We start from the raw sequence: 24,773 nt of genomic DNA, 5'->3' as shown, positions 1-24,773 counted from the left end.
TGAGCTGTGGAAAGAGACAGTAATAAAAATAAAAAATGCTTCTCTTCTGAAAAAATCCAGAAGAGAAGCATTCATTTATCAGTAAAGATAGCATTTAGATATGAGTTGGTATAAAACAGACACATGCAGTTCTTAGAGATAAGACCTTATTTAATGTGTGATAAGACCATACCATTTTCCTGAATTGTAACAACTAAAAAAAAAAAACCTAATACAAAATATGAGAATGTATAGAATGAACTAGATTTTATCTCTTTTACTCCTTTTCTCCTTCTGTATGTTAAATTAAATGTTTATTTTTAATTCCCAATTTAGAAAAGGTTTTTCTTAGAAAAATGCAGCTCTCTGTAACAGAGCAGACTGGAAGATCACAAAGTGTAGGTATTTTTTAAGTAGCAAAGAGTCTGTCAAAGGCCAAGATCTTTTCAGTCCTTTCCTCCAAGACCTCTAAATGAACACTGGCATCAGCTGGGTGGTGTGGGAAGGTAAGAGCAGGTAGTGAGATAACGTACAGTTGGCAATGTTACAGGGAACAGTAAACATCAGGCTTCACAGATGACATTTTGTTCTTAAGAAAAAAATATTTATGGGATCCTTATTAGGCAGAAGACGACTGCACATGTTTTGCAGCCATCTTTACTTAAATGAGTCATTAAAACACTTATTTGAAAGTAGTCATGCATTCCAGCAGGACTAGAAATAAAACAGACATTTATAAATATCTTGCACATCTCCCCAGACAGTCAGTCTCACATAAAAAGCACACATGCAGTTGGGGAAGCAGCAGACAGCTGAATATAGCCAAGGCTGACTTCAGTAGCTCAAGAATACAAGAACTGAATATCAAAAGACACATCTGTTAAAACATCATTTAATCTTTAAAACATCATTCATTATCAGCTCAACTGCAGTGAAAACACAGTCTGAATTACCAAATTATGGAGTGTCATATAAAGCTACATATGTTTTAAGTGAAATGATAAGGGAAAGAAATTATCCAAGTAGTATAATCTGCCTTGAATTTGCTCATTTTCAATAAGGAAATGAACACTTTCCTAAAAAAAAAAAAAAAAGAAAAAAACCCACACCAAAACACCAGACTTCATTACAGTATTAGTAAATAAATCTGTACTTTTCAAGAACATACAAATATCAGGACGCTCAAGGGGCACTTGGATCATCACTGTCACTGTTCAGAATAGCTAAATATATCATCAGAATGGAAGCTCACTATCTATGTGCCAGAGTAACAAGCTTTTCAAAGTAGACCAGTGGAAAATCCACCGGGAACACAGAGAGTTAGTACAATGTTATTTATATGCACCGTTAAAAGGAAAATAAAATGTAAGCTTGGGGTGATACACATTAATGATTAAAACAAATCCATAAGGTTTCAGTCTACTCATTCTTTATTAAAAGAGAGGCTGAGGAGTGGCTTAGTTGCATCATGGAGAATGCAGAAGTCCCTGTTTCTCAGTGTATTTGTGCTAACTGCATGGCACTAGTGTAATTTGTTTCAAGTTAACTGTACAGATCCATAAATTTGTTAGTGGCAGAGCAATGTGAACTAGGATTTCACCCTTAATATCTAGATGGAGAAAGATTTAGGGCATCTTTTCAAATCCTCTGCAGACAAAAGTTCGCTGTAACATTGGGGGGGGGGGGGGGGGGAAACCAAAACCAAAAACTCAACTTCCCTCTCCCTGTCCCTACCTCCCAAATCAAGATTCTTCCCTCTCATCTTGAGTGTGCTTAGGATCAGACTGAAGAATGGGGCTCAGCAGTCTAAAAATCCCTAAAGGGGGCTGGTGGGTTGTTCCAATTGCTGTTGCAAGCTGTGTCTCTCCACTTACAGAGTGATGCTCATCTGAACTATCATCTAATTTAATGGTGTTTTTCCTCCACAGCTCTGGGGAAAAGGTAAAAAAGTACATGCACAGGCAGAGGTGCTCCTTGAGCAATGTCCTATAAGGCAATACATATCAAAATAAGGGGCAATGAGACCAGCTTAGACGAAGACAATTTCTAGACACTTTTAGCACTTCCTGGAAGGCCAATAAAATCACCACGGTGGTAACTACTGAAGGGGGGAAAAAAAGGAGATGACTTTTCTTGCTAGGGGCAGCACCTAAGAGCCACAGATCGTTAAACAGGTTTAAGTAAGCATTCTTGAGGTCTTTTTGAACTTTTTAATGTGTATAGAAGTGGGAATTCTTGTTTTCTGCAGCTGGCCAGATGTTCCTGACTCACTCTTGTCAGTCACAAGGCCAAAATGATTTTTACATTAACAACAACAAAACCATGAAGCCATAAACCTTCTCCCTCAAGTACCTCCCACTGAAGAATTTGTGAGCAGTAATTTGTTCCCTTTAATCTTGCAAGCTCCTTATTTTCAATCCATGCCTTGAATGGGAAAAAATCCCTCAAAACTCTTTCTCTTAACAGAGCTATGCACATACAGCTCACTTATCTCTTCCTATGCCAGAAAATCATATAGAAGGCTCCAAAGCATTGTTCCAGTTTGCACTTGAAGGCACTGGTATAGACAAGGTTCTCAAACAGCAACCACCACAAATCTCAAACTCTGTGGGCTGATGTTCAAGGGGCGGAGTGAGACAGAAACATCTTTCCTTCTTTCATACAACTTCCTCATTACCATAAATACAGACACTGTATAGAGAATAAAAGCACTGCAGTAGCCTATGAAACAACAATTAGGCAGTGAGGCAGGCACTTTGACAATTACTGATTTTTAAGATGGCTGTAGACACATATATATAATGCTTCCTTAGACTGTATACAAATTATGTTTGTATAAAATGCCTAGAATATAAATACTTGTATAGGTAAAGGTCTACACTCTTCAGGTTGCTAAAACAAATCCAAAACTAGAAAGAAGAAATCCATTCTTCTCTGCTCTCGTAACACACGGCTAGGATTCCAAAGACAGTCAAATTCAGCTAATGAGATAACAAAAATGTACCCATGTTTTAACACAATTAAAACAACCATTTGCTCTCTTAATTTAAAATACACTTTTAGTCTACATTAAACAGTAATTTGTATTGCATTATGTCAATTACTGCAGTTTTGGCTTACATTCAGCTATGTTAGAAAACCCCTGCAGAAATCTGCCAAGAGGAAAATAAGATACAATTACTTTTATTTGAAGTATAAGATTACATACCTTGGCCTCCGAAATGCTAAACCATATTGCTGGCAAGCCAGTCCCACGGTGGGAGTATAAACAATAGGCATGAACCTTTCAATGTCAGAAGTCAGCACTTTATAGAAAAGCTTTTCATTTCGATCCTGAAGACCCATTAGCAGAATATATCTGTGGACAAATATAATTAGACAGACATCAGGTGAACATATAAAGAAAATTTAGAAATAAAAGGTGTTTAGATAGATAATTAAAGGTATGTTTGTTCTACAACAGCATCTTTCTTGTCTAGAGTATTTGAATTCCTCCTTGTCTTAATAGCACCAATGTTTCAGATACAAAGGATAACAAACTGATTGAGACAGAGAAGCTGAAACCATTACCAGGGTTGACATACTCTACATGCTCAGGAAGCCAACCCCTCTCAGCTACAAAATACTACGCTGCAATTGCATATTCAGTCTGTCAGAACCTAATCTTTAGGTATCAGCTGTTTCAGTTGAAATGAGACTGTCATTAATAAAACTTAAATTCACCCTTCAATCTAAAAATGTTAGCTTTCTCTACTCTTGTCCTTGATAGAAATTTCTCCTAAATCCAGACTAATACTTCAAATAAATACTACACCTGAATACTGCAGACAAAGCTTTCAAAAGCAAAGCTCACACATGTACCTTTCAATCCTGAAGCCTATGTTTGTAATGAAATCTGCAATGTGTTATCTCCTAATGGAAATCAATTTATGGCATTTGAAGAAGTTTTATATTTATTTGAGAAGAAAACCAATGGAAAAAAAAAAACAGTCATGAGAATGAAAAAAGTTTAAGCTTAGCTTGACCTACTTTGGAGTACCATCACTCTGATATTGAATTAAGACACTACTGCTCCAAGATCCCAACACGGAAGCCAAATTTCAGTGCTCAGTATGACAGATGATACGAGTCTATGAGTGACTTCAAGTTATACTAATTGACACAGGTATGACTGGACAGTTTCTGAATGCTTAATATTTAGGGCTTTGATGATCCTAAACCTCACTTCTCCATTCACTAGTTTTAGTATGGTTAAGTATTACATTAAGAACTATGGATTCTTCTATACCAATAGACTGACATAAAAACTTCTAACTTAATTTATGCATACAATTTACATAGGGCTTTTTAAATTTATGATGGATTACTAATTACTTAAACTTTTTGAGTGTAATATGCCCATCATTTTATTTCATAGGTGTTGAGGAAATGTATACAACACATTGATTCGAAAAGCATGGAGGTCTGCGTGTTTAAATATTATTCACATGAACTTTGCTTCAACATACTCCTGTACCACATGCACCAATAAAATCTAATTCATACTTTAAGACAACACAAATATAGTCAGTTAACTATGTAATACAGAACAGTTTAGTAAATCTGCACTTGTTTTGTCCAAGCTTAGCTTTGTGTACCCCTGTATATCAGGGAAGCTTTTCTTTCCCGATCCGCTACATAAACCTTTAGCAAGCATTCATCATAAGCTAGGCTAGGCAGCAACTTTGGCAGCCGGTGACTAATGTGATGACAGAAGTGAGGCAAAACAGTGTCCTTCCCCTTGTGTCACTCAGGGTGCTTTAGACCTTAAACAGATGAAGAGCTAGTAACTGAAGACTTGAAGATGTACTCCAAATACCATCACCATGAGGCATCTTGAACCACCTTCCATCACACATACTAGATTTGAATGTTCTCCAAGTTTAAATTATATCCTGCACTTGTAGATCTCAACTACAAATATACTATTTTTCTTTCATATTACTACATTTCCTTGCTAACCTTCATTTTCCCAGTATTTCATTACTATACAGTCTATCTTTGAACGTCCTTGAATTCCTGGAGCATTTTCTTTATTAACACCTTTCGACTGTGGATGATTATCCCAATATTTACCTTGAAATGTAAGCTCATTCACATACAGTTGTGAATAGATGAAGACATTTATTTTGTTTCCAGGAGATCTTAAGTGATGTTAAAGAACACCATGCATGCCCTGCTCTATACCGAAGACTGCAAGCATTCGTGCAAGTCCCATCCTTACGTTTCAAAGCAGTTGTCAGTATGGTTCTTTCCTTTTATCGCTTTGATTTAAAATGAGATGCAGCTATTTAAGACTTTAAAATACCTTTTCATCATCCTTTCTTATTACTCAGACAAGCCTTGACTTTAAATGGGGTAAAGACACCTTTTACAAAAGAAATTAAAAGTTTAGCAAAAGGCTTCCCCAAGGGCTTTAAATCAAAAAACTTTAATAAAACTCTCCATTTTGTTTTTATCATCCTTTCGCATTAAAACGACATTTTATTTTCTTAATTGCATTTCTCATGACACTTGTATGTTTGGGATATGCTAAAGAAATGGCAAAGATAATAACTACATGCTACTTATAATCACATTTTCAAATATTACAAGCTTGGCCATAACCAAATCAGCACAAGAAATATTATGAAGTGAAAAATATTTCTTGAGCACTGCAATTTTGATCAGAAGGCTACTTTTCAGTGGCAGGTATAAAATATCTCTTCTTTCTCAGCATAGTAATTTGCTCAGGGGTATCAAGTTTCTCAAAAATTCTCTCTTAAGGAGAAAACCAAAACTGCTTCACCCTCAATGTGGAGTTGGTTATAATGCATTAGACAACAAGTATGCATCTTTTAGCAACATCCAAGTAATCTACACAACTAAAAGTATTAAGTAGTTTTCAGCATTGTGTTTTAAAAAAAGATGTATTTAAAAAGCCGTATTTCATGGAATCTTTTACTGAAGCCACGTTTAATTGAAAACATAGTGAAAACAAGCAATAAAACACTGAAAACAATCATTTGTCCTATAAAAAGGGAAAAAATTAGTATCTGTTCTCAGACAAAGTCTTGAATGAAGATTTCAGAGAAAAGTTTCAGAGGAGGAAAACCAAGGTCTGGCAAGTGAGCCCAAGGGGATTGCCAAGCATTCAAATTGCCTTTACTTCAATATAAGAACTTTTTATGCTAGTCTGCTATTACAAAGGAAATTAAATAGGGGAGTAACAAAAGGATATGAACAAATATCATCCAGAATCCAAAAGAAAACTGGTATAACTACTAGAAAATTAATTATAATTTCTTAGGATAAATGGCTCTACTATCACTGGAATGTACTTTAAAAGGCAAAATGGAAAGGTAGAAGAAAAAACAGGCCAAAGCTTGTTTGTTCTTGCAAAACATGAGAGCAAATAAAGGAAAGTGGGAGAAAACACTATTATTTTTAACCTGTGTAATGTACTTAGCTCCATGAGTGGGGAGTACTGCATACTCCAGGTGGGGAGTACTGCATCCAGCTGTGGAACCCACATCATCAGAAGGATATAGATCAGTTGGAGCAAGTCCAGAGGAGGCCACGAAGATGCTCAGAGGGCTGGAGCAGCTCTGCTATGGGGACAGGCTGAGAGAGTTGGGCTTGTTCAGCCTGGAGAAGAGAAGGCTCCGGGGAGACCTTATTGCACCTTCCAGTACCTGAAGGGGCTACAAGGAAGCTGGGGGGACTTTTTACAAGGGCCTGTAATGACAGCACAAGGGGTAATGGGTTTAAATTGAAAGTGGGGAGGTTTAGATTGAGTATCAGGAAGAAATTCTTCATGGAGAGGGTGATGAGGCACTGGAACAGGTTGCCCAGAGAAGCTGTGGATGCCCCATCCCTGGCTGTCTTCAAGGCCAGGCTGGATGAGGCTTTGAGCAACCTGGTCTAGTGGAACGTGTCCCTGCCCATGGCAGGGGGTTGGGACTAGATGGTCTTTAAGGTCCCTTCCAACCCAAACCAGTCTGTGATTCTATGGTTACTCTGCATTATCAGTATCTTTACAGAAATGCTATAAAAGGTAGTGAACTTCAAGAAAAAAAGAAAAAAACACAGCATGCTCAGGAAAAGAGATCTGATTGCACCTCTCCTCATGTTCACACATACAGTAAAAAAATTTTACCAGTGCGCCTCTTTGGAGAAAGAAAGGCCCAGAAGATGTGTCAGGGACAATGATTTCAGTGTCAATACAGAGCAAGACGACAGACAATTAGGAAAAAACAGGGTGGGGAAAAAAAATCAAATTATTTGCAAAACCCATTGCAGCTTTTCAAAATTATGCTAGGGAAATAGAATTATTTCTTGTTATTGGCCTCCTTTTTGCCAAGCATACCAGGCAACACATTTGCTGCTGTTTTACATTCATCTTCTATACGCACTCTTGGTATTTCAGAGGACAGCAATTCCACGCTGCAAGTCGGCAAAGGAGTTTCAGCTGTGCCAAAACATGTCATGCCACAGTACTATCAGCTTAGCTTTGTGAATTTGCAAACACCCTCTTTCCAACCAAACCCAGGGCAAGCTACAATCCTGGCAGTGTAAGCTGCTGTCATTAGGGAAACATTAATGTTTCATCATACAATACCCTTCTGTCTAAGGGTACTTAATAGCTTCTACCTCTGCAATATTCAAATCCTTGCCCTTCATCTTTTGTATTTGGACATAAAACACCCACTATCAAATCCTACCTCTACGAGGGAAACTCATACTTGCTTTCCTTTATCTCTTTTCAATCACTGCTCCTAAGGGAGAGAAGGATATGCCAGATGCATACTGGAAGAAACGTTTTATTTCTAGAATTAGTACATTTACATTTAGGAGAAGGCAATAGCTGCATTCCCTTACACAAGGTTGTCCTTCAGCACCTGCCTGTACAGGGAGCACGGAGTTTCTGGGGTTTTTATTCACATTCCAAATAAAATAGGCCATGTATTTTGGAATTCTCTATCAGTGAAGGTATTCAAAGAGTATCTGCACCAGGATCAGAGCCACTTCTGCCATTAAAATGTTTTGATACGAGTACAGGAGACCAGAGTTCACATATTGCCTTGAAGGACAGTATTTTTTTTTATTCAAAACATACTTTTGAGCTCACACACATGTAATGCACATGTTCTAAGAGCAGGATCTCTACTGGCATCCTCCAGCAAAGTTTTCAGACACCTGACTTATAAACACAGCTGCAAATCATATTTTGCATGTGCAAGCTTTTGCACACTCAATTCAAACAATTGTTTTATCTCTACAAAGGACCCCCCGTATGTCACTGTTGACAGCCTTCTGCATGCAAACGTTACCAAGACTTCCAATCAGTGGTCTTAAATGTAAACCTACACATGCAACACACAAACTATTTTGCTAAAAACCAGAATACACCAAAACAACATAATGCCCATTAATATAAGAGGAATTTCTTTTTTTAAAAATCAAAGTACAGCATGATATGAATGGTCATTTTAGGCCTGCTGGGTGTTCCTACAGAATGCAAATGATTTCTTAAAGAAACAAGTTCATCTGGGGTGGGGCCGGGGGGTGGGGGGGAAATAATGACTTGTGGATTTGTATCATCTGAATTGCTTAAGAGCCAACCTGACTTAATTCACACAAATTTGCACTGATTCAAGATTACCCTGAAAGCTTATTTCTTAACTGACAAGGGCCTACATTATGAAACTGCAGACTAGCTGAGGTTGGAAAGGACTTCTGGAGACTACCTCATCTAATCCCCTGATCAAAGCACAGTCAGGTAGAACAGGACCATATTCAGCCAGGTTTTGAATATCTCCAAGGATGGCAACTCCAGCCTAGTTTATCCAGCATCATAAATGGAGCCACACTGTAAGGGGAAGGAGAAGATACAAATACATGGATAAAAAATTATGGTTGAGAAAATACCTGCCACATGGCACAGAATAAGATGGAAATAAAAACAGGTTTTAATTTTTTTTCTTATGTTAACATCTAAGTTCTTAAGTATTTTGGCTAGTAATCACGTTATTGAGGAAAAAGCCTAACTTAATAGTTTCAAGTTATTTCTATGAACCAAAGGCTTACTAGTTTTCTCAGCTGAAGTACGCCACTAAAACCCTATTTAACAACAAATTCGTTCTGCAAAGCAGAATATAGCCTTTTTACTAAAACAGGCATTATACTAAAATCCGGCTTTATGGTATAAAATGGCAAGTTACAGCCTAATGCTCAAGATACATGGATGTAATATTGCAGTGTCTGCGCTTGTGTTTTAAGAATGTCTGGTCACAGGAGTAGGAAACAAATTCCCTCCCCACCCAACTATTTATTTGGAAAAGAAAATGCAAAAGACAACTCGTAGGTGGGAAATAATGATACTGAGGTTTTGTTCAATTAGTTATATACAGACATGAAGGTTAACAGGGACAGATTTCTAAAAAAATATCTAAAGCAAATGGCTTCTGGAAAGCCTTTTATTTGCATTTATTTGTAAACATATTTACATTTATTTATACTTATGACTTATTTGTGTCTATCATATGTGGATTAGGTGTAGTTAAAAAAACAAAGTTCTTTTCCTCCTCCACCCTCAAAACAGAGGCATTTTTCTTTTCTTTTAACATGATAAAGCAAGTTTTCTGCAAAGTACTCCTACAATACTCGGAAATGGTTATTTTTATTAGACGGTTCCCACTGTGTTCAAAACTTCAGTATATGGCGTTCTATTGTGGTTCAAATGGCACAGCATTCAAACTTTTAATACTCTGTCATTTAAAACTAACAGATTATTTCTTTTTTCTTTTCCCGCAGAAATTTTTCATTTTGGTGAAGGGCCATTTAAATACCCACAATTTTTGCTAAAAATAAAGAAATAAATAAAAATTTAAAAACACTGCTATTCTCCTCTTGAGTTTCACATAGCTAGACCTCTAACTTTCAATCTGTGATGTTTTAAGAAACACAAGGGGTTTTCTCCTATGACCTGAAGTAGGAGCAAAATTTCTTTGCTAGTTAAGAAAAACATACAGCAATAGGATAAAAGGCCTTTTTTCTTCCTGTTTTTAAGTTACAGGTAAAAAGAAATTCCAGAAATGCAAGCAGAAACAAACAATTGAAACAGCCTTAAAATCTTAAATGTCCTGAAACATATGAAACAATGAGCTTTATCATGAAGGGACTACTTCCAGGCAGAATTAAGGAAGAGACAGGGACAGAATGGCAGGGAGTTTTCTGCTATGGTTAACATCAGTGGTTGAAGCAGGGGTCTCCACAAAATTTAGACTTTGCTACATGCAGACTAAAGCATTCTAGCCTGGGAAGCTGCTACTCTGTGATAATGGATAATGCCCTCCCTGACAGCACTGGAAGATAGTTAACCTAGAAAACATCTCAAAGTCATGAGCTCTTTGCTCACAACGAAGGCTGTGCTCATCCTATTCTGCCTCCATAAAAAACAAAGGTTGGGGCAACTTTATGAAAAACTCTTGGCATCAACAGGCAGGTAAGTAAAAGCCATGTACTACATGCAGATAACAAGACAACCCCCACAGAAAAGTAAGGCACAGGGACATAAAGGAATAGTGTTTTGTCCTAGGGCCTATAAAACACCTGGGAGGGGGGGAGGAATTTCAGTATACATGAATTTTTAAAGCCCTCACCAGATTTTTTCTTTAAAAAAGCCAAACACAACAACACCCTAGTACATAATAATTTAATAAAATTTTATAAGTTTTATATATATATATTTTTAATGCATAAGTGTCCCGGTGCTCGTAAAGATATTACTGACTTTTAGTTTCACATGAGTTTATTTGCTTCTGATGACCTTTGTATCATTTGGTTATTGAAATCATAAGTTCATGTGAACAGCACTGGAATGTAATGATTTAAAATTAGGATTATTTTTTTTTTTTTAAAGAAAGTATTCTATCAAAAGTATATACTTAGCTTAATGTTTCCAAATCATCAACCACCACATCTCAGAAAAAACACACAGAATTTCATCTTTACTACCATAAAATATAAAAGGGACTCGTGGTTTGATAACTCAGATACAGTTTCATAGCTACTTTACCTGTCTAGGTCAGATGTCAGCCTTTCAAAATTCTTAAGAATACCATAAATTTGGGCATCTTGTCCAAGAAAGCAAGGTGGCAGTAATCCATGAATATTCAACTGCTGCCTCTCCTCCAAGGTAAAAGCCATGCCCTGAAAAAAGAAAAATAAAAACCATGTATACATATATATGAGAGATAGTCCTTTTAAGAAAATTCTGCAGCAAAATACAGCACAAGGAAAGTCAGCATCAGGAAGAACTATTTCATACAGAATTAACCAGTAAGCAATGATTTTGGAAAAAAGTTTTTATTGAGTCATAAGAGAACAGGCCCAGACAGTACAGTAACTCCATCCCAGCACAAAATGAATAAAGGTCTTATGACACTACAAGACTAGTACCTGCAAAATTAAAAAGTTACAGCTGAAGAAGAGAGCAGCAGTAGATTCTCACTTATTTGTTTGGCTATCTTCTAAACACAAAGCATGGATAATGCTCATTTTCAGTGTAAACATTATGCTCTTAATATCTGGAAATTTTTCAAGATCTTGGTTATCTCAGTAAATGAAGCAAAATAAAGTAAATATCTCAATAAATAAAGTCATTGCTATCATTTTATACTCAAAGAGCCTGGGCCAGCACCTAGTAAAGTCAGTCAATAGAAACATAGTGAGTTCAATGCAAACTTACTTTGTTTTTCAAATTCACATTGTTACAGCAAGAAAAATCTGTACAGGCTTACTGGTTTTCCTTACTGCATCCAGGAAAGACATTTAGAATTATTTCATACGTTCCGTGCATGGTCACAGAACACTTAACACTTAAATCTACCTTGTAGATTGTGGCAGATACTGCAAAATAGCTGCTATTTAATGAGGTCTGTCTGCCTAAAGAATCTTCAGAAATTACCCAAGCTGTGATAAGAAAGGGATGCCTTTACAGCAGAAATACAGCCGTGGGTTTAGCACATTAGTATCAAGCACTCTGAAGTTTTACTTTGCTGTGGCAGGCAGGACTGACAGACAGGATCAGACCTTTGACAGTTTTAGGGGATAAAAAGGAATGTCAGAGTTTCTTCCATATGACCTATGAAATCTCTGCATTTGTTTCACACTGTAGGCACTGGTTGGTGACTCCACAGACGTGTTACAGCACTCATTGTGCATCATGCCTGCACTGCTCCCGCTCCAGACCTGCGAGTGTCTTTGAGGTCTCCCTTAGGTTAACACCAAAAATGTCTATAATCTTTGCAATATGCTCATCATGTAGCTTAAATACGTTCAAAATTAATGTGCTAGAGGTTAGATAGCATTTATCACCCTACCAAGAGGATATATACATACATGTGTGTGTATATACACATATATAAACAAGCCATTAGATAGTTGCTTAATACTCTACACCTATCACACAACTATATACAAAATACTTTGTTTCTTATGAACAAAAATATGTGAGAAAACACTTAGGGAGATCTGAAAGAGGAAAAAAAATGGCAATGTAATGTTTCTGCATTTACTCTCCTCTGGAAAACAAATACTACGAAGATTGTTTCACAACAACCTCTATAAACATACTAGTAGAATTTCATTGTTCACGCTACCATTAGAATTAGCTGGGTCAACAAACAATGGGAAAACACAGGTAAAGCAAAAGCACAAATACAAAAGGCATCCTTCAGTGTACATTTGCACTACTCCCGCCGTTTCAAGAGAGCAAATTCAGAGTCCTTACTCAATGCCATTACCGCCTTCGGCGCAAAACCCAGTGCGGGATACAACGCAATGAATTCATACAAGTTAGTTTGATTGTCTGGACAGGCTTAAATTTTTTTTCAGAAATACTCACCTCACAGGACTTATTCTTACAGAACAAAAATATACTATAAAATCTTCCTCTTACTAAACTTCTTACACCATTTTTAATCTAAGTAAGTTTCAAGTGGTTATGTCATTCTTGTTCGAAAAAAAGTAATTAAAAAAAAGCCCCTCAGACAATCCCACCACACTATCTGCACTAAAACAGCATTAATCAAATTGTTACCCTCAAGTGAAATGATGACCCAAAAAAAAAGGAAAACTTCATAATGAACACTTTATAGAACATCAAACATTTCCAGAACATGCTTCTCTCACACACAGAAATGGAGGGAAACAAAGTTTAATAAAAGTCAGTAACTGTTTTGCTATAGTTTTCCATGCACACATTTCAAAGGTTTCCAAAAGCATGTACAAACCCTGTTTTTTCTTGTTTCTACATTAATTTTCTGAGGCTAGGTATGTCATGAGTGTCTTCAGCTGCTATCACATTTTGAAAGTCCATGGAAGAAGGGAGAATCAACACTCTCCATGAGTTCATTCAAAATAGATCCTTCTTATCTCCAGTAGACTTTATTTTTGGCTAAAAAAACACATATAAAAGCTGTGCATGTGTGCTCACACGCACACAGACTTCAGCACCAGTTCCAAATAGTTGGATTTTAGGGAGCTGCATAGTTTTAGTGGATCTCTCAGTGCTGGCAATAACGTGGCAATCCAATTACTCTCTGCATCTCTCCTTTCCCTGTGTCTATTAGTGAAATTTTCTGAAAGAAAAAATTGAAAAGTCTGTATTTGCCTTCACTTTAAGAATATGAACTTTAATTGTTATAATAGGGTTTTCCCTCTGTTTTAAAATAAAATATATTTTCAAGAAAGACACATGTAAAGTCAATACCTCTTGTCAGGTGCCTTATTTAAAACAAGTATTTTGTCTTGGAATAGCGTATTTTCCCCACAGTGCTACAGCTCCTACAGTAAGTGTTAATTTCATTTGGGCAATACTACAAAAATACAGCACCTATCTACACCTCCTATGCTATATATGGGTTTAAAATCCTTTACTTGCATACTCTTCTTCGGCACAGATGATGCAATTTTTTCCAAGTTTCCAAAATGGAATAGTTCCTTTTTTGCCCTCAGATACCATACATGCTCAAAAGAAAAGAATTATCATTAAAACACTGTGTGATGATTTAATAAAAGAAGGCCATTTTATGCAATAGGTTTATGCTATTTCATCTGCTTGGAACAGGAAGAGCTCAGCTACGTAATTTTTGTGGTTTATGTCTAGATTTCTTGCACTAGCTTCTCAGATTTTATTTTCTTATTCAGAATTCTTATTTTTTCCTGTTTGAAGTGTTGTTTCCCAGCCATCCAGCAGAGAGGGCTCTAGGTCCAGCTTGGTTTACACATTCCTTTCTCTTCCGGAGAACCGCATTTTGTGCACACCTGGATGGGACAAATTTGCATCATCTTAAGTGTACCCCGACTGCAATAAAATATGTGGACATTTTTATTCTGCACTCTGGATTACAAATAAATTGTCCAAAACAACAACAGTGTGACAATCTGAAAGCATCTTTGCCTAAGTTTTAATTTATTCACTGCTTTATGCCTTCAAAGGATAACATATACATCATAGAGATGGAAAGTACAGTTATTATTAAGCCTCCCAAGTAGGAAATTTGAAGAACCCTAATGTTCTTCGAAGGTTGTGTTTCATATGTTTCCTTATATGCTGTGGTTTTGGTAGAACTAAGTTGTTCTTCAGCTGCCTCATTATCTTCCTTTCTCACAAACCTTTTGGTGGAATTGCTGGGTTGAGGTTTTTTATTATTCCTTTGACACAAATTCCCGCTCCTATTCTCAATTCTACAGAAAGCTTTGAGTCTAGTTTGTTCTGTTTCTGTTTTCAAGAAGTTCAACTCATTGCAAATATATTTAATTCATAATTTAATCTCTCTCCATTCATCAACTCAGTTCTTAACTATATGTCCTCTGCCCAGCCTCTCTCTTTTCCCCCAAAACCCCTCAACTACAAGGTTGTTTTAGTGCAATTGCATATACATCACTTGTCTTCTTTGGCTGCCGTATTGAAAAAGCCATAAAATAGAATTAACAGCACAGCATCACCTTGCATCAGAGAGTTTTATGCACTGGCTTTCAGCTGAATTCTCTAGCGATCCTTGAGAAAACAGAGAGCACATTCAAAATATTTTAAGAGATGTCTTAGCCTCTTCACAGTCAGCAAAGACAAGTCTTATCTCTTAATATAAATCAGATAGCATTGACAGAGTTTTTGTTCAGATAGCGTATCTGAAGCTCATCTAATTGCTATGTTTGTATAAAACACTCAAGAAAAAAAAAAAAAAAAGAGTGCATCAAACTAATGTGTGAATCCTGCCTAACCGCTAATGAGATTCAGGCTCACTAAAGGGTAGCCAGAAACCATCTCCAACCAGTATTTGTTGCAGGGATTCTCCTTCAATTCCTTTCAAGACCTAGCCTTCTTTTGTTCCAGTTCAACTAAAGTTCCATTTTTAGAAACTCCTACTCATTTAGAAAAAAAAGCTTATTTCCTTGTGTTGGCCTCACTGCAGGTATGCCGCAGAGCTATTAGCTTGACAGCACACAGGAGGAGGCTGGCTTAGAAGAGGAAACCACGTCCACATGCTAGGTCCTCTGACTCTGACTCTTTCCTCTGCCTCTGGGAAAAGATCAGGGCTCGTAAGACTTCAGGTCATCCCTGGGACTCAGGAGATAAACATCAACACCAACATCCAAACTCAAGTATTCGCATATATGTTTGAGCTGACTGGATCTCCAGAGGGGGAAGAAAGAAATGAAGAGGAAGGTGAAAAGGAAGTATATCTAGAAGTACCATCTATTCTATAAGAATACCCTATATCTATTTTCTAAGGTATTTTGGGGACAACAGAGAAGTAGGTTTATCACTGTCTGAGAGTCCATCAAAAAGTTAAAAAAACCCCTCTCAGTTTGAAAAACTCATGTTTCTTTAAACCAGAAAAGTGCAATGAACCAATTTCCATAATATCGTGAAAGAACCACCCAAATCTGAGGGACTCTGATTCGCACATCTGCTGCCATGGCTCTAAGGAGGACAGCTGGCTCTACGCCACCTCTCGCAGCCTCCCTCCACGGCAGTTGGTAACACGGCGCATAGCGAGAGGCCAGGGAGTGCTCTGCCAGATGGAGCTCTGAGAAAACCCCCCAGCTGCCTGCAACATGAGTCTGCTCAAGATCTGAATCAATTCTTTGAACAAATGGACTTACAGAGCCCCATGATTCCATATTCTTAAAAAAATGAAAAGGAAATGCAAACAGGACGAACGTTTTTGGCTGAAAGACCAAAAACATTCTCCACTTACTGGAGAAGAGGTTTTTCCCCAAGATGTCCCACAGGATAAACCAGTGGCATCACTACCAGTTGCCAGTCGCACATCATCCCATACTGCTCACATCACTTCACGCACAAGATTGTCCGCAGGAGAATTTCAACTGCAGAACTTAGTCCCCAGGAAAACCTGATCTTTGGTCTGCGTAGATGTTTCCAAGCAATTCTTTTACTGGTCAAGCTTTTACTTTTAGTAATTTTGGCTTCTCATGCTACTCTTGTACCATTAAGGAGGAATCCAAGTCAAAATTAATAAAACAATTCTCTCTTGCTTTACTTTAAGGAAAACATCTTTGGCTGAGGAAGCAACAAGATGTATGTATGCTCCTGCTACGTACAAGACACAGGAAAACAGTTTCAGGAATCTAAAGTATCATAAGACCCTTTAAGATCAAAATATTAAAAAGAAAAAAAAATTTTAAAAAACCCCATACAACAAAACCCAAACAAAACCAACCCCGCAAAATTTTACATATTCAAATCAATTTTCATAAAATTTCTATACGACCATGGCACACATAAGTGTTTTAAGCCACATTTAAGAGTTGAATGATCTGCAAATCCCTTTGAGATATTATATATAAACTGTATTTTTAAAAAAAATCATCTCACAAAAAGGCAGAAATAAATTTTTACAAACATTTCCCCTCCGTTTTGCATTATTATTATCCAAACATGACTTCAGAGCAACCAGATAAATACTTTAAATACTCCATGTCTAACACTCATTTCAAGGCACAATGCCCCAGGAAATAGTTAGAATAACTACTCTGAGCACACGCTGCGTAATAAACTCATTTAGCTGAAAACAAATGTGCTTCATGGCAAGGCACAGGGGTTGGAGCACTACATATGGCTGAAGATGTTCTGGTTGTTCTACCCATTCTTGTCACGATTGCCAAAAATATTACAAGCACATGCAACAAATGCAGCTATCTGGATGAACAGCTCTTCTGCAACCCATGCTTTCGGCCAGACTGGTCACACAAAGTACCTCTGTAGTTAAGGGCAGGGAGTAATTTTAACGGTGCAAATTCACACAGTTTTCTATCAGGGGTCTTGTTTCAGACCTGAGGAAAAAGATAACCCCAAAAACTGCCAATGTACATTAAATTAGAACTTCACATTTCTTCTTAGGAATTATATGTTGTAAAAACCATGCAAAGAAGGGCTTGAGCAGCAGAATCCAATTTTGATTAAAAAAAAAATATCAGGGTTATTAAAATTTTAGAGGAAAAAAATATAATCCTTTTAAGTTGTACTCATGAAGACAAGGGAGAAAGATGACAAATGCAATTACAAGTTGATAAGAGGAAAGGATATGATCACCAGCAGAAAGTTACCACAGTTTGAAGATGTGTAGCACTGAAATAAGAAATGAACACTCAATACCAAAAAACAAACCATTTGCAATGCAAACATAAGGTGTTATTAGACTGGAAGTAGAAAAGTCACTGATGAGACAGAACCGCCACCTTTCAAAAAAGTAGTTATTTTCCCTCAAAAATACGCTCAGATCTCCATTTGAGTATGTAGTGAGGCATACCGGTTCGCTCTGGATCATGCATTTTGGATTATGGTTTAAGAATCTGTATACATGCCGATGTTTAACAACCCACTAGGTACTTTGGCAGAGGAACTGTGGTTCTGTCGTCTTTATACAGTACCTAGCACTCAGGTACCTTGGTCTACAGCTGAGATCCCTAAAACAGTGAATCCTGCATTGGAATTTGAAAAGCCAAGCCACATTCAGGCAAACTCCTCTGGCTGGGGTGAGGAAGGAGAAAGCCAGAAAAGGAGGACTGTCGAAGTGTGAAGAGCAGAACCTTGCACTCCTCTTTTGATAAACCCTTGTGCACAGGTATGCATCAGGACTTGGGAGACTGCAAGACATGCTGAAGGTAAATGAAAAAGATATACTGTAGTTGATGGGCACAGCACTGACCATACAAGAAAAGAACTGTCTTCACTTCAGCTATAAAATGCCAAAAGACACAGGGTTTGGTTTATGCACAGTTTTTAAGCACAGCTTTTTAACAAGTATTTAAGTTGAAGAGCAATACCCTAACATCTGGCATTTATAATTTCAAATTTGTTCTTCTAGAGATGTGATAGATCTGCTGCAGCATGTTGAATGCACAGGGTTTTTTTTATAGTTTTCAGGAAAGCCGAGGCACCTGAAGTACATTCACGGCCCAACTGTAAGTCCATAGATTTTCAAAAGCAACCTTAAAAATCCAAGTCAACAGGAGAAACTGAAACAAAAGTCAAAACCAGCTTTCAACGAATAAAGCACAAACAAATACAGTAGCTAATAAACACCGCCAGCGACTTAGGACTCACAACAAATGCAGATGGCCAGGAGGAGATCAGACTTGGCAAATTCATCATGGGAATGTGTGGGCAGCTTGGCAGCCTCGCACTGAGCTGACACCGTGATTGCATACAAGCCTGATTCAGAGCAGCACATTATAAATGACACAGCACAGCATTCTTATTTTAGCAATCTCCCTTGAAACTATGGTAAACAATTATCTGAAAGTAAGCGAGCAAACCTATTTTAAGAAACTTTTTGTGTATATTGTTCTGTTACACGTATACACAGTAAAATCTTTTTTTGCATTGCATAATCTCTCCTCACCTTAAGTTTGCGATGGCTGTATTACACGAACACACAATAACAAGCTGGACAGTAAAACAAGTCACCAAGATAATAATATATAAAATTACACTGCATGCTGCAGTATAATGTAGGATAGGACTAGTCTTATTAGACACTAAAATTCAGGTGTTCATACACAGTCTAGGTACCTATCCTCCCATGATGATTATAGGACACACAGTAGTGATTAAAAGAAAAGCCTAAAGAAGGATCCAGCTCACCCTAGAACAGATACCTTGCAGTAAGTAACCCTAATTGCTCCCCAGTCTCCTATGGCTATACTGACTACACACCAGATTTGCACACATGAGCATCTACTGTTACCTGGGAGGCTCGAAGGTATTGGAGAAATCAACATGGCTCATTATGGCAATGATATCACCTATAAATCAACAGCATAGGACACAACAGAGGAAAACGAGGCACAATATTCCTCTGTGTCTCAAAGAGCCACTACATCAAGCCCCCATCATCCTTTTGACTCCTCAATCCACGTGCCCAGTTGTGGTAAAGTTTGCAACATCTCTTTCAAACTTGTTGAGCATGTTCTTAGGACAGATGTCAATTTTCACCACAGTTTACCTACACTATACATTAAAAATATTGCTTGTAGGCCACTTTAGAACTCTAATCTGGATGAATCCTGGTAACAAAATTGATCTTGTTCGCTACTGCCCTTGTCAATATTGTCTGTCTTCTACATATGTATCAACGTTTAGATACATAACTATAGTCACATGAATTAAAAATTTAATGCATGATAATGCATAAAGAAAATAAAGATATAACTAAGTTTTACTAGGCATACATGAAATTCAGTTTAAGAAATTAGTTCACTTGTACAGTAGATGATGTGAGTCAGTACTGTTATAACTCTAAGGATGCCTATGATGCTAGCAGTGGAATAATTAACATGGAATCTCTATTTATGAAGGGAATTTAGCTGAGCATATCAGCTGACATGTGAAATATATTGCTAACCAGAATGATTCCAAACTAAACGCCAAATAAAAGCTAACTGTAATAATTTTACAAATGAAGTACAGTCTCCAAGTATGCAGTCTCCAATCTGCAATATTTGCATCTGAAAAATCGGTTCTTATTTGAGACTCAGTAAAGTTTTTCCATGTAGGTACCGGAGGAATTTCAGTGACTGCCAAAAATTCCATCTGTCTAAAATAACTCCTTATCCAAATACAGGTTTGTAAGCCCTGAAATCCATATGGGATTTGATAAAACTGATATGCTTAACAGATTTTATCATTACTTCTCAAAGACTAAACAGATTACCAACTACTGTATTCTGTGCTTCTGATAGGACTTAGCAACAGGTTTCTCTTCACCAGCATGAGAAATAATTGATAAAACAAATATTTTAAATACTATAATACAAAGTTGCTTAGAGAAAGGCAGAGGCCAGATATGGGATTTGATAAAACTGATATGCTTAACAGATTTTATCATTACTTCTCAAAGACTAAACAGATTACCAACTACTGTATTCTGTGCTTCTGATAGGACTTAGCAACAGGTTTCTCTTCACCAGCATGAGAAATAATTGATAAAACAAATATTTTAAATACTATAATACAAAGTTGCTTAGAGAAAGGCAGAGGCCAGTCTCTTTTTTTTTCCCTTCCAGTATGACAATGGTATAAATGAAATCTAAAAAAGCCGCCTAAGATAATGCAACAGAAAAGGAAAAGAGCATAAAGAAATGTTAGAAGACCAGTTTCTGCAGAACTGCTGCAAAGAAGGTGCAGACTTGAGGTTTGTTTATCCGGGGGGGGGAAGCTTTCCACACAGATTAGCCTTAAGTCTTAATACAATCTTTAAATTGTATTTTTCAGCATCTTTCTAATTATGGCAACTCAAAACATAGTGAATCTTTCCTCTGACGAGCCAGCCAAGTGCCTACTTGGTTTGCTTGCTGACACGCAGAAGCCTGACATCTACATTTTCCTTCCCCCCATTTCATCCTCAGCAGGTGTTCTTCCTTAAAACTTCCCATGGCTGCTCCTACCCCCACAGCCGCCGAGCTGAAAGTTGATTTCATTGGAACAGCTCTCTCCTTCCACACCTACAACAGTACCAGCATGACCAGCTTGGGAGGATACTCCTATGGCATCGATGGGGTGGCAGAGAGTCTGGTCAGCCTGAGGAACCATAAAAATTTGACCCAAGAGCCACGGGCACTGAAATGTGCTGACACCAGTGACACAGATGATCAGATTACTCATGGGTAGCATACTGTTTCACTGTGTCTAAAAGTTACGTGTCTACTTGAAATCAGCCCTCTGGGCACCCTACACATTATGGAGAAAGACTGATTAGGCCTCCAGGAAGTACCCTTTTCTCTTTTTTGGACTATAATCTAAACAATTATTTCTGACTAAATGCATGAGATGAATACTTCCCACTGCTAGAGGTAACCCAGGATTTCTATTACCACAGCCTGTACCACCTGTAGCTCTTTCAGCCAGACACACTCATAGCATATACTGCATACCTACCGATCATGTCCTGTTCCACAGACTGAGGCTTACTTTTCCTTTTATCAACTCAACCTAAGAGCTGGCAGTACATGTATACTCGAAAATGCCTATCCAAACCCTTTGTGTGGGGAGTTTGCTTCATCCAACCTTGGCATTTATGCTCAGAATTTGGCAATACATTAAAACCAAACTGAAGCAACATGCAAGATTTACCTTCTGAATGCACCTGACCTTGTAAGCACAGCTTTAACTGTTACCCAGCAGGTAGATGTTTATTCAATTTTTGCTGCAACAATAAGTATCCTACTCACAACATTCCTTTGCAAGTAAAAGTCTTTCCATTCTTCCTGAAAAGTCACTGAGCATTCATGTTATCGTGGACAAAGTGACAAATGGCCAACTTATAACTTTGAGTAAGCTGACCAGTGGATAGGAACAAATGCTCTTCTTTATTCAGAAAGCAAGCATTTCAAGTTGGGCACAGGAATAGCTTATTACTCGGTTTACACCTCTTTAAAAAAAATTAAAAAAAAAAAAATATTGAACACATTTTAGGACAGAGGCCCATCTATTATAGGGTGACCACACAGCATTTGCTTCAGAAAACGTTAACCAGGGGTTTCATCTGTAGTTCTGTTCTCTACAAGTGTCACAGTAAGAATTAACAGAAATACTTAATTTTCTTTGGTGGAATATTAAAAAAAAAAAGTTTTCATGTTTTGAAATTCTGGTTTTGGTAGGAATTGTTTTCAGTATGTCAGCCTTTATCCCAAGTTAGTGTCTTTATATAATGCAACATGAAGTTTTGCAAGAGCATGGTGGCATATGGTACATCACAATATCCCATCAACATCTGCATTTGTTTCTTGGTCTAACCTGAATTTAGATTTGCATGTTGAGACAGAAGAATTACTCAGAAGTAGCTGCTACATGTCTTTGACAGAAAGGGATGTATTTATTTTCCTTATTTGATTTTTCAGTGCCTTTATCAGCATCAGTATGATGCAGTTCAATGAGCTGGGTTCAAGAAAACTGTCATGCTACAGAAATGCAGCACAGCTGAACTCTATTTTCTCTTGTGACTAGGATTAAGGTGCAATTCATTTCTTTAGCATTACCTTAAAAAGGAATACTTCTGGCTGGGAACAAATGGGAATTGTTGCATGCTCTCCTGAACTTGCCACTACTCAGTGTCTATCCAGAGAGACTAAGCAAGCAGAACCCCTCCTTTTCCAGCTCCACAAATGGGACTGGGATGAACTGGAAAGCACAGCAGTAGCACAGAAGGCGGCTAAGTCAGGCAGGACAACACAAGTAGTAAGAAGCATAAACGATACCAAATTAAGAATTAACACGGCCCTTTTGCCCATTTGGACTCTTTTTACCTGTTTCCTAATGAGCTAAATTGAAAAGAAACTAACTGTTCTTTCTCTCCACAGACAGAAAATTAGATGATTACACCATCTGCTCTTCAAAACAAGAGCATTATATAAAGTTTATTAGCTACCCAAGATTTTTGATTGGCTTATGATTACATTACACACTAGTAAGCAAAGAAATGTCAGACAGGTCATTTAGGCTGAGCAACCCTCCTCTTCCACATGTAGTTTGCTTTAGGAGGTAGTTCCATCCCAATTTTATCTGAAAAGCACAATTCTGGCCATGGTAAAATGTAACTATTCAAATTTACATTTTGTGGTGGGAGTCACTTTGAGGTTTTGAGTAAATTTAGGGGTCTACACAGATACATCTACGCTTCACTTACTGTACTGTTGATTATTAAATAGATTTGCTCTCAGAATTCAACTGACCAGCAATTAGGTGTTTTTCATTAATCCCTTTGATGATATGAGTTTAAACACCTAGAATAAATGCAGACATGTCTATTTAAACATCTTAATTTTATATAATTCTCACATTTTTAAGCTATAAGGCTGCTGCCCATCACACAATGCAGTACATTTGTAAAATCCTAAATACCATATGAAAACATGCCCTTGTATCTGTTCTTTGATTATTTCAGGGAACTGATGCCTTTTTTTTAATACTTAAAGCAAGAAATCAAACAAAGCAAGAAGTAAATGACTAGAACAAATATAAGACATCTAGATTTTCCTTAAGTTTACACAGTGTGGGTTTTGTAAGGACTTGCATACATTCTCATCTGTACATAAGCAGGTCCTTCCTATTCAGATTAATGTAATTGTTCACATGGATGAAATTTTGCATATGCTTATTTTAAAGTTGGAAGAAAAAAATCCATTCCTGCAACATACAGTGTAATTTGATCACTGTTGCTTGCATTCTAAAAATACTCAACCTATAGCTTTATTTGTATTCCCATGAAAATCTCCTTCCATAGATAGACTCTAACTTGTGATTTCCAGTGCAGAGCAGTTGGTATGCAATGATTTTTTTTTTTTTTTAAGATCAATTTGAGTTTTGGCATTCACCTAAGCTTTAAAAATACTTTAGCCTTAGTCACAATGCATCTTGTTATTGAGAAGTCTATAAACTCAGAAGACGGAGGAGATTCTACACAATGAGTGAAAACAACAAAAAAAAAAAAGCCACCTGTATTAGTACTTACTAAAACTTTACCATTGATCAAGCTTACACAGCTTCTGGGTGAATACATACAATTTTCAATGTATAATCTGAGATGTAGTCTCAGTTCATTTTGGTTAGAGAGATATGTGTGAACTATTTGACAAGTCTTCTTCCAGCGAGAAAGGTCACAGTCAAGTAACATCAAATTCCTTTGGGCTAAACTATTTAGACTGAGCTCCTATTTTAGCGTGAAAAAGCTGGAATTTTAGAACATTTGTTTAATCTTTTCAAGAAAATAGAAGACAACAGAAGGCAACAGAAGACCTGCATGTTCTGGTAATGTTTTCAGTGGCACTCTGTATACAAATAACCCTACTTCTTTCTACCCAGTGTTCTTCAGCCTCCAGGGATGATTACTGCTTTGTTTGCCATCACTTCAAAATGAGCTTTTATAGACAATCCCCTAAATTGCCATGTTCCCTTTTTTCATTATCCTTGAGGTTCATGCTCAGTTGTAATAAAAGCACTAGGCAAGCGGGTACAACGCACCATAAAACCTAGATGACTCAGCTATCCTCCTACGGTTATAGACATGTTTTCAGATGTTACAAGAACAAGCCAATATTTCTAACCATTTTGTTCCATCTAACAGGCACTACCAATATTAAAGGTAGGATTCAGTCCAGATTCAGACACCTAAACTGAGGCATCTACAGAAGATCTAAGTTATCTAAGCCCCATTATAATCAAAGGAAATTGAGGCAATAAAAAT

General features: G+C 37.2%; 1 protein-coding gene across 1 annotated transcript in view; it reads right to left on the bottom strand.

The window, feature by feature from the left end:
- The window catches only part of LOC104514319 (NADP-dependent malic enzyme-like), a 105,409-nt gene extending 94,201 nt beyond the window's left edge, over positions 1-11,208 (bottom strand). Inside the window, exons 1-2 of the mRNA XM_010157961.1 lie at positions 11,078-11,208; positions 3,188-3,337 (exon numbers count right to left, since the gene is read on the bottom strand). Coding sequence (XP_010156263.1) covers positions 3,188-3,337; positions 11,078-11,208 — 281 coding nt within the window. The remainder of the gene's footprint in view (positions 1-3,187; positions 3,338-11,077) is intronic.
- Between the last annotated feature and the right edge of the window lie 13,565 nt (positions 11,209-24,773).

Source organism: Eurypyga helias, unplaced genomic scaffold (genome assembly GCF_000690775.1).
Source record: "Eurypyga helias isolate BGI_N326 unplaced genomic scaffold, ASM69077v1 scaffold5958, whole genome shotgun sequence".
Lineage (NCBI taxonomy): Eukaryota > Metazoa > Chordata > Aves > Eurypygiformes > Eurypygidae > Eurypyga > Eurypyga helias.
Note: the sequence above shows the minus strand (reverse complement) of the source record. Positions and strands in the feature narration are given on the sequence as shown.